The following is an 18,174-nucleotide window of genomic DNA, read 5'->3' as shown; positions in this document are numbered from 1 at the left end:
GATGCAGTTACAGTCAGCTTGTTTCCTTATGGCCGCCCTATCTGATGCCAGGGGCAAGTATGACTATTCATGAGATACGCCCTTTTTTTCAGCTTGTCTCGGCTCCTGTCGCTTCCACTTGGCCATTGAATGGTTTTCTTGGCTTTTTCCGGAGAAAAAACGACTAGATACCCGTTTTTTGCGTTTTTTGATGATGTCGGACAGGGTCCGACATTGGACCGGATAGGAATAATTGCAATGTCGGACCATGTCCGACATAGGACCGCAAAGGGTTAAAGTACTATCTCCTGGGACGTTGCTTTACTCTTGTCACTGACCACTCCCCTTTACAGTGGCTGAACACAATGAGGGACAAAAACGCCAGGATAACGCAGTGGTACCTGGTGTTGCAACCCTTCTGCTTCGATGTCAAACATCGAGCGGGTGAGCTCCATCAAAATGCTGACTATTTTTCTCGGGAGGGTGGTCAATCGGTGGGGTTAGCTAGATCTGAGTGTTCCTTTGGCTCCACTCTGAGGGGGGGGGAGGGGGTGTGACGGGGTAAAGCGATCTTGCACTACAATTCAACTTCCCAGCCATCAGAGGACTGTGAATTGACCACGAAGTTCCTAACAAGGATCACGTGATGTGGGACTGACGTTGGGGCGGAAGTGCAGTTACAGCGGTTGCCATCTTTGTTGGGGGCAGCAACCTGGGAACAAGCTCGAAAATTCTCGAATCAGCAGATGATTGAGTGCTGCTGATTGGGGGGGGGGCCGTTTCCTTCTGTATATAGGGCCCAGGTTGTAACAGCTCGGGTTGGTTTTTGGAAGGGGGCAAGCACACTGCTATCTGCTATCACAGATGCTTGTTAAAAGAGGGCATTAACACTGTGTGTGAACTTTTTATCAAATAGATCCAGAGAGAGAGAGAGAGAAAAACCAGCAGGATGCTGACTCTTCCCACGAAGTGAAGCCCTCCAGGAAGCTGTAAAAACTTTAAAACAATTTTTTTGGTTTGTTTATTGCAAGTCCTTGGTTAGCAGTTCTCTTACATTTAAGACTTTTTAATTTAACCAAACCTAATACCATTGTTGGTAGGAGAGGATGATTTTTCAAGGAATTATTTTTGGTGATTTATGTAAAGAGAGTATGATCTTTAAAGGAACTTTGAGTTATTAAAATAAGAAGAAGGAATGTATAGAGAAATGTGTGAATAAAAAGCCTGTGGAATTATGAAGATGTTGTGAAAGATAATAAACAGAAAATAATAGAACTTTCTAGAAAATCAATACTGCCTCAAGTGGTTTTATTCGGTAGCGCACCCCACATTCCCACAGTCTGTGACAAATACAATCTGATGTTATTTGTTTTGGTAATGTATAATTTTACAAAATTAATGATATTAAGAAGGTACAGCAGATACACACAAATCTGTACACACCTTTCAGGCAGATACCACTTAAACATTCCTTCCAGGCTGGTAACAGATAAACCTGCCTTCCAGGCAGCTATGGACTGCACTGACACCTGCCTGGAAGGCAGCTATAGACTGCACTGACTGTAACCTACATTTAAGCTACCGGTATATAATGCAATGATCTGCTTGCTGAAGTCAACGTTCAAACTTCTTTATGAAGGGTTATGGTTATGGTCAGTATGTATTTTGTAGTGGTATGAGAATCCACAGCAGAACTGACTGTTATGCAATTTACTTAATCTTATATGCAATTTGCTTAGCCTTACCCTGTAACTACAAAAACAGTGAACGTGCATTTCACGAAAATCGCCCTTTTTTAACGTTTTGGTCTAAACACAATGCATTTCAATGATATTGGTTTAGTTTAATATACGGACAGTGCTAGAGGTTATTATAGAAAAACAAATACAAATCTAACTTTAAAAATGCCTGTTTATAAATACCAAAACAAATAAAAAATGTACTTTAAATATACTCGATTATAAATACCTACTGTATGTATGTACATACGTCTGCTTAAAACAAATCTTTTCGTAAATTTAAATATCCAACTTCAAAATATCCGGTGGGCTTTCAATCTCCAATACAGAGAGGAAATGGCATAGCTGTAGGAGTGGCAGGGCGGGCTTAGATGTGTGACATCAGTAAAAGTTGTACTCTTTTGTTGTTATCTGCCTGTGGCAGGGCTGCCTGACAGGCGCTTTTGATTACAAACTTCTGCCTCTTGCGGGTGGGCTACCGAACCCGGAACACAGAGATCAGCCCTGCTTCTTATCCACTCTGAATATACTCGGTGTCTGACCAGTAGGATTCGCTCTTGCACAATGAGGAGAATTACTCCCTGACAGTTTCCCATCCCCAGCCCTAGGAGCGTCAGAGCAAAAGTGGGGTCCACTTCATAAGAACATAAGAAAGTTTACAAACGAGAGGAGACCATTCAGCCCACCTTGCTCATTGGGTTGTTAGTAGCTTATTGATCCCAGAATCTCATCAAGCAGCTTCTTGAAGGATCCCAGGGTGTCAGCTTCAACAACATTACTGGGGAGTTGGTTCCAGACCCTCACAATTCTCTGTGTAAAAAAGTGACTCCTATTTTCTGTTCTGAATGCCCCTTTATCTAATCTCCATTTGTGACCCCTGGTCCTTGTTTCTTTTTTCAGGTCAAAAAAGTCCCCTGGGTCGACACTGTCTATACCTTTTAGGATTTTGAATGTTTGAATCAGATCGCCGGGTAGTCTTCTTTGTTCAAGACTGAATAGATTCAATTATTTTAGCCTGTCTGCATACGACATGCCTTTTAAACCCGGGATAATTCTGGTCTCTTTCTAGAGCAACAATATCCTTTTTGTAACGAGGTGACCAGAACTGAACACAATATTCTAGGTGAGGTCTTACTAATGCATTGTAAAGTTTTAACATTACTTCCCTTGATTTAAATTCAACACTTCTCACAATATATCTGAGCATCTTGTTGGCCTTTTTTATAGCTTCCCCACATTGTCTAGATGAAGACATTTCTGAGTCAACATAAACTCCTAGGTCTTTTTCATAGTTCCCTTCTTCAATTTCAGTATCTCCCATGTGATATTTATAATGCACATTTTTATTGCCTGCATGCAATACTTTACACTTTTCTCTATTAAATGTCATTTGCCAAGTGTCTGCCTAGTTCTGAATGCTGTCTAGATCATTTTGAATGACCTTTGCTGCAGCAACAGTGTTTGCCACTCCTCCTATTTTTGTGTCGTCTGCAAATCTAACAAGTTTGCTTACTATACCAGAATCTGAATCAATAATGCAGATTAGGAATAGCAGAGGACCTAATACTGATCCTTGTGGTACACCACTGGTTACCTCACTCCATTTTGAGGTTTCTCCTCTAATCAGTACTTTCTGTTTTCTACATGTTAACCACTCCCTAATCCATGTGCATGCATTTCCTTGAATCCCTACTGTGTTCAGTTTGAGAATTAATCTTTTATGCGGGACTTTGTCAAAAGCTTTCTGGAAATCTAAATAAACCATGTCGTATGCTTTGCAATTATCCATTGTCTATGTTGCATCCTCAAAAAAGTCAAGCAGGTTAGTTAGACACGATCTCTCTTTCCTAATGATTTCCATTACACGAGAGTAGATGTTAAAACTTAATGCTGATTTGAGCTCGGCTCTCGCCAAGATAAGCACCAACTAAGACGTAGCTTTACAGTAAACTAATGTGATCCATATGTGTCTCCATCCATTTACGTTTCCTTCCATATGATGATGTAGATATCCTTCTGTCTGGTGTTAATGGCTGAAGTGTAATGCTGGCTCCAGGGATCAGCTTATTTTGCCTCCCTGGCGCATCAGCACACACAACGGCTGCGATGCTGGCTCCGGGGATCAACCAAAGTGCAGCCTCCCCAGCGCATCAGCATGACAACCGTCTGGATTGAGCTAAGTAGGGTACATCTCTGGGGTTTTCAAGTGGGCACCTTCCATCCTCAGTGTTTCGTCGACTAGCCCACGACACCTCAAGAGGGCTCGACGGTGATTCTGGCGTCCCAGCATCACCCCCCTCCATCCCCCACTCAACTCAGCCCAGCTTACTTACCTGTCCCCAGCCAGAATCTTTCTGTCTCAACCACAGCCAGTTGCTGCTTCTCTCTGCTGCTTCAGATAAGTTCTTCACTGTGCGACGCAACTCTTGGCCACTGAATCCGACGTCTCTGAGAAACCGGGTTGTAGAGTGTGCCACAAATCCTCGACAACCCACTTCCACTGGGTAAACCCGAACTCTCCATCCTCGCTGTTCCGCTTCAGTGGCTAGTTGAGCATACCGCAGTTTCTTCCTCTCATACGCCTCATCTACAGCATCCTCCCATGGCACTGTTAACTCTACCAGGTGAACAAGGCGTGCTGATCCAGACCACAAGACAATATCTGGTCGAAGGTTAGTGGTGGCAATCTCAGGTGGAAAAATAAGCCGTTGACCAACATCTGCCAGCATTTTCCAGTCTCTAGCAGCTTCCAGTTGTCCTGGGCGAGGATTGGTTTTAACACCTTTTCTTGGTGGTTGCTCTCCTGGGCGGAGGAATGTTGTCTTTTGTGTGTAATGTTTTGATGGAACAGGTGACAACTTATTGGTCATGTTACGCTTGTCTTCCAATGCTAAGGCCAAACATCGCAGCACCTGGTCATGGCGCCAAGTAAACCGTCCTTGGCTAAGAGCCACCTTACATCCTGTCAAAATGTGCCTTAATGTTGCAGGTGATTAACACAAAGGACATGAGGGATCCTCTCCTACCCAGAGGTTTAGGTTCTGTGGTGATGGGAGAACATCATATGTTGACCTGATGAGGAAACTGATCCTGCTCTGTTCCATTGACCATAGGTCTTGCCAGCCAATCTTGCGTTGTTCCACACTCTCCCATCTCATCCATTCTCCCTGCTTGGCCTGGGAAATGGCCTTTATACACCTCATCCTCTCCTCCTGCTTTTGCACCTCGTTGACTACCAGCTTCCTCCTTTGAGCTGGGGCTGCCTTGTGCCATGTAGGAGGAGTTGAACTGAAACCAAGACCCCCTCTTCCATGCTGAACTTGCCCCATGATATCACCAATTCGAAGGGCAGCCTTTGCATCTTCCACAGCTTTCTTTGCCGCCCACTTTCTTCCAGTTTTCAACACAGGTGCTGCCTCCCTTACGCATTTATCGCGTGACTCTACTAATGTCATTTCCAGTCTGACCTTGGCGCACTTAAACTCCTCGGTTAGAGCAGAGACTGGTAGCTGCAGTATTCCTTTACCATAAAGTCCCACTCTGCTGAGGCAGCGTGGAACTCCCAACCATTTCCTGATGTATGAACTGATTAAAGCTTCCAGCTTCTCTACTGTTGTCAAAGAAACCTCGTACACAGTCAGTGGCCACAGCAACCTCGGCAGTAGACCAAACTGAAAGCACCAGAGTTTTAGTTTACCTGGTAGAGCGCAGCTGTCTATGCTCTTCAACCCTTCCACTGCTTGTTGTCTAACTTCTCCCACACGAACTGTGTCCTTTAGATCCCCGTCGTACCATCTCCCAAGACTCTTCACTGGCTTCTCAGACACTGTTGGTATTGCCTCACCATTAATGAAGAATGTTTTATAAAACCATGCTGACTGCCTCCCAGGATATTGTTACCATATAGGTAATTTTCCATTTTAGATCTTATTATAGTTTCCATAAGTTTACATATAATAAAAGTCAGGCTTATTGGTCTGTAGTTACCTGGTTCGGTTTTGTCTCCCTTTTTGTGGATCGGTATTACGTTTGCAATTTTCCAGTCTGTCGGTACAACCCCTGTGTCAAGAGACTGTTGCATGATCTTGGTTAGCGGTTTGTAAACATGTGGGGCATGTTGTCCGTGTCCTCCTTTGTAAAAACCTGTGAAAAGTAATCATTTAATATATTTGCTATTTTTTTTCTTCATCTATGATATTGCCATTTGTGTCTCTTAGACATTTAACCTCCTCCTTGAATGTTCTCTTGCTGTTATAATATTGGAAAAACATTTTGGAATTGGTTTTAGCCCCTTTAGCAATATTGATTTCTATCTCTCTCTTGGCCTTCCTAACTTCCTTTTTGACTTGTGTTTGGAGTTCCAAGTACTCTTTCTGTGTACTTTGTTTTTGGTCCCTGTGGCAAAGTGGTAATGACGTGCAGGTGAGTGCAGTGCAGAATAATCACACAGACAGACGTTGGTACAGGTGCAAGGGTGTTTATTTAATTTAATAAATGTCCAGAGCCTCAAGGCAAAACCTGTAAATAATAATAGTGCTGGAAGTGATACAGCGGCGTGTATCACTTCTAATTGTAATCCTACGGGTTTGACCCGCAACCCCAAAGTCCCGTTCCGACACCCACACTAAACACGAACACAAAGACAGTGCGTGATACAAGTGTTAAAAGGTGCAAACACAGAGACAGTTCCGAAAGTGAGACAGGTGAGTGGTGAAGTCCGGGTTTTTGCTGGCCTGCGGCTGCAGCTCCGGATTGTGCTCAGTAATCTTAGTGAGACAACAACACACAAGACACACAGTGTTAGGACACAGACACAAAACACTCACGGTCGCTTTCACGTTTCGGGCTCCTTCTCGGTTATATGTTTTAACCATATGCAAAGGAACAGATCACTCAAGCCATTACCCCCTATTTATACCCTCGCCCATGACCCCGAGGTTAACGAGCGCATCCGCTCCTCCAGTCCTCGGATGCCACGCCGCTTACCGTCTGGGTCACTGAGCTCGGGTGCCATGGCTCCGCCCCCTTCCGAACTGACCGACTTCCATCTACCCTACGGAATAAATTGTCGTGCCATTTCATTAAGGGTACTCTGTTCCTCGTATACCGTGCTCTCACAGGTCGAGAGGGAGATCTAACACTAAGACTCATTCAATCTTTGTCACAGTCCCTTTTAAACTCTGCTCTGAAATGTGCCTTTTTTCGCTGAATATTTTTTTTAATTGATCTAGTTCAGAGTGATAATATTGCAGTCCCAAATGAGCCATTGTTATATTACCTCCAATAAGAACCACCAACCTCAATGAGAACTTGGATGCAGCGCTGTGAATATATGAAGAAAATATCATTTATAACATTTTATATTATAACATACAAATACAATATATATTGTATTACAAAAAATAATAGATGGGCCTCTTCAGTGAGTTACAGGAAAACAATTCCATCTCTGGTTTCTGTTACAGTTTATAAATTACTCGACCTTCGGTCTCGTAATTTATGACGTCACATTAATCCTGGATGAAATTATGTTTGTGTAACACACTGAAGCCCATCTATTATATATATATATATATATATATATATATATATATATATATATATATATAGATAGATAGATAGATAGATAGATAGATAGATAGATAGATAGATAGATAGATAGATAGATAGATAGATAGACAGACACACACTTCTCAGTTGCTTGATAAAATGCCCTTTAATCTGAAATAATGATATCCTGTGACTGGTTTGCGCTCACAGGAGACTCAGATACACACATTGGATATAATGCTATTTGCTATTTTTAAATCCTATAATGGTATCTTATTTACGCTGAAAAACTCGACTTCTTTATTCGCACTCAGTGAAGCCTAAAACATCAACCTATTCAACTGATAGAGTTAAACATCTGCAAAGCAAACCGAGCGAGTTTCAGATAAAGGGGACACAATGGTGGAGTGGAAAATTACATGACATGATTTCAAAGAAATACTCAATGCATTAACTAAAACAATAACAAGCTATAGCAAGCCTATTGAAATTGAAAATGATACTGTGTCAGTGTCTTGTTTGTCTTGAGTAGGTGTGGATCGGTTAGCGTGTATCTTTTTCTCTGTGTGTGTCTAATGCGTATCTGTGTATATTACACAGTACAATGACCTATTCACTGTATAAATCACACAAGCACGTCTTACAATTAACAAATATGTACTGTGTACTGTATGGACGCTCTGTGTTTGTTCTGACCAAGAAACTGTGGATATTGCTGCATGAAGCGCACTTCCCAGCTTCTATCACCTTCTGTCGTCCCTCCTCCCTCCTCAAACAGTTTTCATACTAAGCTACAAGCTTGTTGAATAAGTTCAGTGGCTGACAAACTGCTGGTACAGCCACCGCTGGTACAAGCTTGGAAAATATGTATTAAATTCGCGACTTGCTGGCAGCTCAAGAAAAATATACAAATCATATATTTTGTGATTGCACAGATGTGAGTATGCTGGTGGGTACAAATGCAGTATTAGAAAGCCGTTAGTTAAATGCATTTTTTTTCATTCGTATTGAAGCTACAAACTATTTCGAAAGATGTTCATGACTGAAAAAAATGTACTACTTGCAAGAAATTGTCAACAAGTTTTGAAACTGTATTTAAACTACAAATGTCATTTTAAGTCAATTTTTTACAAATGTTCCTCCTACGAAGAAATGCAACTCACCTATATAATATCACATCCTCCTCAAACTGATCGGACAATATTCAGGTGCATTTCTGAGCAGTTTTGAGAAGCAGTTCATTAGTTACATTTAGTTTGAAACAGAAAAACACGCAATGTAATATTCGCTGACAAGGGTCAAAGAATATGTTTTTTTTTTTCTTTTTTCAACCCGTTTTATTTTCGTTTATTTTTATTCAGTAACTCGACCTGTTTGCACGATCCCGGGAGTTTTCAGAAAAGGCATCTCTGAATAGTTTGGCTTGTCTTATAACTTTGAAAAGCACAGGAGACACGATTGACCCAGCTATTGCGGACAAGATTGTATCTGTCAATCTTCAGAATAGAAGACTACCTGATTCCGCATTTTCAAGGTAGGTGTAATATTTTAATAAATTATACCTCAATCCCCTATTGTGATACATTATAGGTTTCTAGTGTCGCGTGGCTTCCTCTGGGGGAGGTTGGTCGATTAATCAGATCATTGATTATTAACTGTAAAATTGTTTATATGGCTTTCCCAATCAAAAAACCTGCTACAAATACAATTAAACCCTTTTCACTGTAAATATAATATCTTATATATGAATATTTAATATATAACCTAGAGCCCTGCACTGCTGTGTAAATACCAGAGTCAAAGTGCTGGGCAGCACAGTCTCTTTGACACCAGCACAGGTTACAGGGGCTGTGTGGATAGGTTTTACTGTAAAGAAAGAAAATATAAGATTCACCCATTCCAGGTTTTAGCACAAGCTTGATTTGCCCTAGTGTGTAAGGAAGAAGCTCAGGTGTGTCTTATTAAACACACAGTAAAACCAGGAATAGCTCAAACTGCTATGCAATGGGAATCTTATTTTCCCTGCATTATCCAAATCCAAGCCTATTTATTGACACCCAACATAATTTTAATTTCTGCACCCAGGTCTTGAGAAAAAACACATGGACTCCATTTTAACTCACCTGGAACGGTCGACTAATCACAACGAGACATTCTGGGGCAAAGGTCACACGCCCTCCCCAGGGTTTCAACTCTTCCTGTGGCTCAGCCTGCCTCTGTCAATCATGCTGCTGCTGGTCCTGGGAATCTTCAACATCCTGGTCCTGCGCGCTATACTGAGGTCGTCGCGCCGGGTCAATGTGACGGCCCAGGTGATGGTTTCCATGGGGATAGCCGACACAGCGCTGTGCCTCACCGCAGGCCCGGCTTTGGTGCTGTCGGACCTGCAGTGGTGGACCCCCTTCTACCCCTGCCTGGTGCTGACCTGCACTGTGCTGAGCTGGGCAATGACCTCCTCTTTCCATCATATCCTCATTGCCTACTACCGCTGGTACATTGTGGTGCACCCCACCAGGTAACGGCCCCCTCCTTTCCGCACTCAATACTGGAACAGATTATTCAGATCAAGCCCTCCACAGTTGAGGGTCATTGCTGTTGATCAGACAAATTTACCACTCAGAGTGAAACAAGTGAAGAAACAGCTGCTTGGGTTTGTGTGGATCGCTGTTCTCCATGGAGTAAGAAAAGCAGCAATCACCACAAACCCAAGCAGCTGTTTCTTCAATCGTTTCACTTTGAATGGTAAATTATCCTGATCAACAGCAATGACCCTCACCTGATTGTCAGTACCTGATTTCTGTGGCGAGCTCAATCTGAATAATGTGCTTGTGCAGCTGTACTAACCCCCTCTTCAGAGACTATTCATTAATGGTTTTTTGATTGTTTGCAGAGTTTCTCAGTGTGCTGCAGTGTATATGCTTCCTCAGTAGCTCCTTCTGGGTTTGTTAGGAGGGGAGTCCAACATGCAGCAGCACACAATAGATCAATGTCTGCATCAATTTGGATTGGAGTTAATGAATGTATACCAGATAGATTGTAAAATGACATGAAAAATCAATATTCACTCTGTAACGTAAAAGTTATTCAACGCTACAACTCTCCATAACAGGTCTTAAGAACATAAGAAAGTTTACAAACGAGAGGAGGCCATTCAGCCCATCTTGCTTGTTTGGTTGTTAGTAGCTTATTGATCCCAGAATTTCATCAAGCAGCTTCTTGGAAGGATCCCAGGGTGTCCGCTTCAAAAACATTACTGGGGAGTCTTCTTTCTTTTTTCTTTCCCAGGTACAGAGCCTCACTGACCCAACCCAACATCCTCCTGCACATCTCTCTCTGCTGGCTGGCTGGGTTTGCAGTGAGCTCCATCCCGTACCTGGGCTACAACAACTACACCTCCCTGCAGACTGCCTCTGCCCTGCTTACCACCAACTACACCCTGGCTAGCAGCCTCTCCCCTTCCCCCTCCCCCATGGCCTTTAACACCGGGCTCTCTCCTCGCCCCTCCCCCGGGGGCTGTGCACTGTCCCCAGCAGCCTGCCGCGTCCCCTGCCTGTACCTGAACGTGCTCTCTCTGCAGTACCTCACCTACTTCATCTTCTTCGGCTGCATGCTGCTGCCCATGGTGATCACCTCCCTGCTGTACTGCCTCATCTTCCGAGCCCTGTGGGCGCACGGCCGGGGCCGCTGCCTGGGGAAGGGCTTCCTCCAGCGGCAGCAGCGCGTGGTCTGGAGCACCGGGCTCCTCTTCAGTCTCTACATGCTCTCTCGCCTGCCCTTCAACGTGACCAACGCCGTGCTGCTCTACTGCCCTGGCTGCCCGCTGCCCTACTGGCTCCCCCCCAGCGCCCTCGTCTCGGCTGTGCTCAGCGCCGCCTCCAACCCGCTGCTCTACTTCCTCCGGGACCGGGAGCTGCTGGCTGCACTCAGGGAGGCAGCGGGGAGGCTGTGCCGGGGCAGGCAGTGGCGGGGCAGGGTGGGGCCTATGGGCAGGCTGCCCACCGTGGATAAACCCGGACTCAGTCTAGCACAGGGGTTTGAGTGAGGGGGGGGGGGGGGAAGGGGGTGAGGAAAGGCAAGGTGAGGGAGGGAAGGGGGAATGAAGAAAGGAGGGGTGAGGAAGGCAGAGGAGGGGTTGAGCAAGATACAGAGAAGAAGGGAGGGAGGGAGGGAGTTGTCTCCTTAGATAATCTCATTACAATCTTACTCCCTAGTACAGATAGATGCAGTTTATTTCATGGTTCCTTGGTACAGAGTTGCAATACTCTGTCCCCTAGTGGATGTGAGAGACACAGCAGTTTTTTCTACCAGTTTTGAATTACTCTCATGGCTGCTTTCGCTGATGTTATTTTAGGTAAAGTACCATTGTTGAAGACTAGTAGCAAGCAGGAGGGTGAGTGAGTTCAGTCATTCCCCTTTGATCAGCTCCAATAACAGGTTCACCCCTTCATGGATTGCAGACACAGTTGACACAAACAGTTTTTTTTTTTTTTTTTATTTAATTTCTCAATCCTAAAACTCGAGGTGATACAAAACTTTTGGCCATAGCTGTACATGACAGATGGACAGACACAGACAGACAGCCTCCACATACCTCCAGATTGTGATTCATGCAATAACTTGTGCTAAAGAAGGTCCTTCTCAAGTTTCATCACACTCACCAAGCATTGTTTTTAACTCTGTCCAATGATTTCAATGGAAAAGGTCACACGCTTTGACACACAGCAGTGTTTTTATAGATGGTACACAGCTTTACTCTCTCAATACAGTTCCACCTCAGGTGGCGTTCAGTAGAAATGAATCATTTCACCCACACACTGTTTCAACCTCAAGCCGTGTCAATGCTAGATCTTTTTCACAGTAGCATGTTTACAAACCATTTGATCTGACATTCCACTGTGACCCTGGGGGTGCTTTGTTCTTGTCCACTCAGGGCTGTCCAATCACAGTCCTGGAGGGATGTCCCACTCCAGGTTTAACAGGTAAAATTAATGACTATTTCAGTGTCTGGATGGAAGTTGAATTGTCACAATTAAACAATTTAGAACATGGTTGGAACAAAGACCAAGAGTGGAAGGGCCAACTTTGGCCAGCCCTGAGTTATACAAACACGACTCACAGCACATGGAAGTGAGATTGAAGATAACTAAAATGGGTGTTATGGCAGAGAAACACAAGAAACAACATAACTCTGCATTATAAGAAATGCCAGGCTTATTATTTCTTATATATATATACACATATACATACATTTAATGCATTTTGATTAATCCCAACACATTTTAGAAAAGATGAAAACGGATGCATTTCAAAATACATTAACCACATGCAGTTCAGCCCCACAGAGTATTATACTGCTCTTTACATGAAGCACCTGGCATGTAATTCTGTGTGTCTGAGTCAGTGAGGATGGAGCTGTGTACACTACCAGCAGTGCTGCAAGTACATACAGCTATGGCCAATTTAGAATGAGACATGATTAAAAAAAACTATACAAAAGTCATTTAGATCTTTTATTAAACATCATGTAATCTAAGAAACTACAAAATGATATTGCAAAAGTCTACTGGAAGCCATAATAGTAGTACAGTATTTCATATTAGACTTCAAAATCTCACAGTATTCAATTGTTGTCAGTTTTTCGTTAAGTATTTGGAAAACTACAAAGTGGTATGTAATTCAATATGTTAACGTAATGTTATTCAACAGGTTTCATTCGACTTTATGAAGCAAAATTACTTAATTTTATAAGGTGATGCAAAACGTTTGGCCATAGCTGTATATTAAATAATTTACGAACAGTGCAAGTGCAGCATGGCTACAGTGTAAGTTACTGTACCTGTATTTCGAAATGCGTCCCGATCTTCTTAATATACTTATATACATGTGTATACACACAAACACAATTAAGTCTGTAAAGGTTTTAACGGTAAAGGAAATACACACACTAAACACAGCACTATTTTCCTTAGCGTTTAACAGATCATCTTGTGTTTCTTGCAGTCATTGTTGGTTTATTCCTCAAAAGCTTTTTCTGACATCTTGATGCATTGTGTACTGTAATTGAATATCTTGTGTAAAAACATATGTAAAATTTGAAATAAATATAAAAGTAGATGACTATAAATACTAAGTCAAGCCTTGTGTCTGGTGTTCAAACGTTTACCGTATTGAATGTAGTTTTACAGCCTTGATACAGTACAACAATGCTGGATTAGAAAACTGAACCTCTGAAGGGGGCTTATATTTAAGAATGAATCACAAACTCCAGTCTGTAAAACTCAATCTCCTCTCATTCACAGTATCGAACTGGGGCTGCCTACCGCTGGGTCCTTCTGCAGTCTGCAACCGGACACACTATACAAAAGTCCAGGCATGGAAATAAGACTCCTACTGCATAGCTGTTTCACCCATTCCAGGTTTTACTCCGAGCTTGATAAGCCCCAGTGTAGAGCTAACATGCGCAAGTGTATCTTAATAAACTCATAGTAAAACCAGGAATGGATCAAACAGCTATGCAATGATAGTCTTATTTCCATCCTGTATGGATCTTGCTTCTGTAGAATTGCAATTTATACATTCATTCAACAGCCGCCAATATTTCCCGAACAGTATCATATATTCTCAGCCTACTTTTTTTTTTTGCAGTCCAGGATTTAAACCCAGCCTCTCTCTAGCATTAAGACACTTCCACCATCAGTGTGGAGAGATGAATTTCTGCCAGCCTGAAATCCTGACTGGGGCTGACAGACAGGCAGACAGTCTCAATTGAAATCTGTTTGATGTTATATCTGCTGCTGATGGAAATGAAGGAACCTGATTTCAAGCCTGTCAGACTCGCTAGATGAAGGTTTTGAACTGAAAACCAGGTCTGGATGCCGCAAGGCTAATGTGCGAGTTTCTCAAAGAAGTGTTTTTTTTTTTTAGAGATCAATAATGCTTCAAACACGTTCAACAAACTGGCCAAAAAAAAGGAGCGCATTCAAATGAACTGCATGTGCCTATATGTGGTCAGGTGATGCCTCACTCTGATTCACTCCCAGACCTACATGAGCTGTGCGTGCAACTACTTGGCAACAAACACGGGAAAGATGAGGGATCTCGGTGACAGCAGCTGCACTGAACCAGCTGCAGACCCATGAACACAGCGAGACGGGGCAGGGATAGCTCAGTGATCTGTCTATTAGTACAAGTTCGTCTCCTCGATGGTGATGTGAGACTCCTTCCCTGACTCCTGCAGTGGAGTGCCCTGCTGCTCCTGCACTGGTATTGCAGACCGCTCCTCCGGCACTGGGAGCCTGAAGTGGGAGACTGGAGGAGAGGAACTGGGGTCCCTGCGCTGGTCTGAGCTGGGAGAAGCCTGGTTCACGACGGGACCATTGTAAATGTAGACATTTCCACTGACCTTCATCTCTGTGAGAAAGCGAGACAAGAGAAGGGAGAAAACAGAAATATTAAGATAAAAGAGGGATATTTATAGAATCCAAATGTTCTTAATATCTAACCTGTTTAGTATTCTAGTGTGTGTGAGTTAGCTAGTGCTTTTTATCATCATAAAGTTTTGTTTCTAAATATAATATCTGATACCATTCACATTTGCCTAAGATTGCATTTCTTTTTTGGCATTCTATCCTGTCATTATTGCTGTTTTGGCACAGATCATAATTCAGCAGGCACACTATTCCTACAAAAATGCCCCCCTTTCAGACTCCCTAAAAGGTAGATTATTTGTGAATTTAGGTTTTGAAGTCTACCCAGCTGTTTCTACCATGCTGTGTGAAGAAGGCAGGAGCCAAAACGATGCAGCTAATTATTAAAGCAGAGAGTGTTCAGTCTGTCAATGACTTTTCTTCTTCTGATTCTCCTTGGATGGAGAGCTGTTTGCTGTTTTTCAATTCTCTCTCTCACTGGCATAGCCAGGTGTGACAGAGAAAGAATGAATCTTGGTTATAAATCTCCCTCTCGATCTGGGAGGGCGCTGTGTAAAGGAAACCCGGACTGGATGGTCTGACAATTAATTCCAAAGGAAAGGTGGAAGTTGGCCATCTAGAAAGGAGGCGGAGTTACAGTATACCAAGTCATCGCCCCAGAAGGGAAGCGATATGGCAACCGTGGATTGGAAGAGAAACGGTTGCACTCGCTAACCAAGGGAGCGTGACTGACGGTACAAAAGGGGACGTGGCTAGGTGATCTGTTCCTTTTGTTATGGTTAAGGTTGAACCAAGAAAGGAGAACTGTAAAATAACCGTGAATGTTTTGTTTGTTTGTCGTGTTAATTATACTTGTTTGTTCTTGTTAGATGGCTAACACGATCCGGAGCTGTCGCTTAAGGCCAGCACCAAACCCGGGCAACACTTCACAACTGTGCACGAATAAATTGTATTTTACCACTAGCACTTTAGCACCCACTGTGGACTTGTGATCATGTGTGTGTCTTTGTGTGTGTTCTACTGTGTTTATTCTTTCGAACTGTGTTTATTCTTTCGGGATTGTAACCCGTTGTTTTTGAAACAATGCATTTCGCTGTGTATTGCCTGGGATTATTTTTTGCTGTTGCCAGACCAGGATTGTAAATAAACGTTTTCTGTTTGGATCGTGAACTTTGTTGTCTGTCTTCTGTTTCATAATCACATAACCTCTACACATGCGCACTGCAAACCAGAGTTGTAATAACTCGAGTCAATGATTCGACTAGGAATCAATTCGCAATTTTTCGTGACTTGACTCGACTCGAGTCATTGCCATCAAATGACTCGACTCGAGTCCCTGCAAGCAGACTTGGCTCGACTCCCTGCTCAAAAGACGTGACTCGACTCAAGTCATGCAAAAAGTCTCCATCTTACTCGAGTCATTGTCTTTATGATAAAATCATTAACAAACTTATTTAATTTTCAATACATGCAGCCCCTGTCTAACACACGCAGTCATCTTGTCATTTTGCATTTCATAAACAGGTTCCTGCCTGGTTGTTAAGCCAGTTGCTAAGGAAATAGAAAACACCTTTCTAGCTTATATCACCGTTCTGTGATCATAACGTCATAAGCAGCAGGGAGTGACGGAATCACAAATAAAAGGTAATGAATGCATCTAAAACGTTTCTAATAAGTAAAATGTTGCCTAGTGAAAGCTTGAAAAGTAAATCATTTGGGAAGTATTTGGTGCTCACTATTCTCTTTTTATTGAATGTATGTATGTATGTATGGTTGTATGTATGTATGGTTGTATGGATTTTATCTAATATCTCTTAAGGGAGTTGGTACTGTGTAGCTATTTTTAAATTTCCCTTTAAATCCAATTCTGAATAAAACATAAGAACATAAGAATATAAGAAAGTTTATAAACGAGAGGAGACCATTCGGTCCATCTTGCTTGTTTGTTTGTTAGTAGCGTATTGATCCCAGAATCTCATCAAGCAGCTTCTTGAAAGATCCCAGGATGTCGGCTTCAACATTACTGGGGAGTTGGTTCCAGACCCTCACAATTCTCTGTGTAAAAAAGTGCCTCCTATTTTCTGTTCTGCATGCCCCTTTATCTAATCTCCATTTGTGACCCCTGGTCCTTGTTTCTTTTTTCAGGTCGAAAAAGTCCCCAGGGTCGACACTGTCAATACCTTTTAGAATTTTGAATGCCTGAATAAGATCACCGAGTAGTCTTCTTTGTTCAAGACTGAATAGATTCAATTCTTTTAGCCTGTCTGCATACGACATGCCTTTTAAACCTGAGAGAATTCTGGTTGCTCTTCTTTGCACTCTTTCTAGAGCAGCATTATCCTTTTTGTAACGAGGTGACCAGAACTGAAAACAATATTCTAGGTGAGGTCTTACTAATGCACTGTAAAGTTTTAACATTACTTCCCTTGATTTAAATTCAACACTTCTCACAATATATCCGAGCATCTTGTTGGCCTTTTTTATAGCTTCCCTACATTGTCTAGATCAAGACACAAGGGGGGAGAAAACAAAAACAGAAGGGAGACCACATCAAAACAAGGACAACAACTCAGGTAAGACAACTATTAAATGTATTTATCTTAATGCTAGAAGTCTCAGAAACAAACTGTTAGAACTTGAAGCTACTGCACTAACAAGTAACTACGATGTGATAGGTGTTACAGAAACTTGGTTGTCTGAGAGTGATGGAGACGAATATCATATTAGTGGGTACACACTGTATAGGAAAGACAGGCAGGACAGAAGAGGCGGAGGGGTAGCGCTATACATAAGAAATAGTCTTGAAGCCCAGGTGTTAAATCTGGACAAAGAAAACACCGAAACAATATGGGTCAGAATAATGGACACAAATTCAAAGGGCATAATAGGAGCATGCTATAGACCGCCAAATTCAGACGCTGAGCAAAATAATCTGTTATACAATGACATTAGAAATGCGTGTAGAAAAGGAGAAGCCATACTAATGGGGGATTTCAACTTCCCCCGTATAAAATGGGAGAACCCGGTGGGGAGAACGACGGACGAAACTGAAATGGTGGAAATGACAAATGACTGCTTCCTAACGCAATTTGTCAAGGCACCGACTAGAGGAGAGGCATGCCTTGATTTAGTCTTTTCAAATAACGAAGACAGAATAACTAAACAGAGGTCAGAGAGCCATTGGCAAACTCAGACCACAACATGTTCTCATTTGAAGTATTTTTTAAAACCCCAAAAGTAATGACTAAAGCTAAGGTTTACAATTTTAGAAAAGCAAACTATGAAGGTATGAAACAGAGACGTAGATTGGAGTAAAATAGAGAAAACATCCACAGAAAAAGGATGGCTGTTTTTTAAAAATGTAGTACTAGAGGCGCAGAACAATTACATCCCAAAAGTAGACAAATCTAAATCTAAAACAAAATGGCCAAAATGGTTTAATAGATCAATTAAAAGAAATATTCAGCGAAAAAAGGCAC

General features: G+C 42.4%; 2 protein-coding genes across 4 annotated transcripts in view; one reads left to right on the top strand and one right to left on the bottom strand.

The window, feature by feature from the left end:
* The first annotated feature begins 9,173 nt into the window (after positions 1 to 9,173).
* Positions 9,174 to 11,310, top strand: LOC117424804 (adenosine receptor A2b-like). The gene is made up of 2 exons (XM_034041513.2): positions 9,174 to 9,783; positions 10,554 to 11,310. The coding sequence occupies exons 1-2, from the start codon at positions 9,371 to 9,373 to the stop codon at positions 11,308 to 11,310; spliced, it is 1,170 nt and encodes a 389-aa protein (XP_033897404.1). The 5' UTR covers positions 9,174 to 9,370.
* Positions 11,311 to 12,764: 1,454 nt separating this feature from the next.
* LOC117424845 (tumor necrosis factor receptor superfamily member 3-like) overlaps positions 12,765 to 18,174 on the bottom strand; it is a 30,240-nt gene continuing 24,830 nt past the window's right edge. For all 3 annotated transcript variants that reach the window (XM_058992517.1, XM_034041556.3, XM_034041555.3), the window contains exon 11: positions 12,765 to 14,678. In XM_058992517.1, the coding sequence (XP_058848500.1) occupies positions 14,449 to 14,678 (230 nt within the window). In that variant the 3' untranslated portion in view covers positions 12,765 to 14,448. The remainder of the gene's footprint in view (positions 14,679 to 18,174) is intronic.

Source organism: Acipenser ruthenus, chromosome 19, assembly GCF_902713425.1.
Source record: "Acipenser ruthenus chromosome 19, fAciRut3.2 maternal haplotype, whole genome shotgun sequence".
Taxonomy (NCBI): domain Eukaryota; kingdom Metazoa; phylum Chordata; class Actinopteri; order Acipenseriformes; family Acipenseridae; genus Acipenser; species Acipenser ruthenus.
Note: the sequence above shows the minus strand (reverse complement) of the source record. Positions and strands in the feature narration are given on the sequence as shown.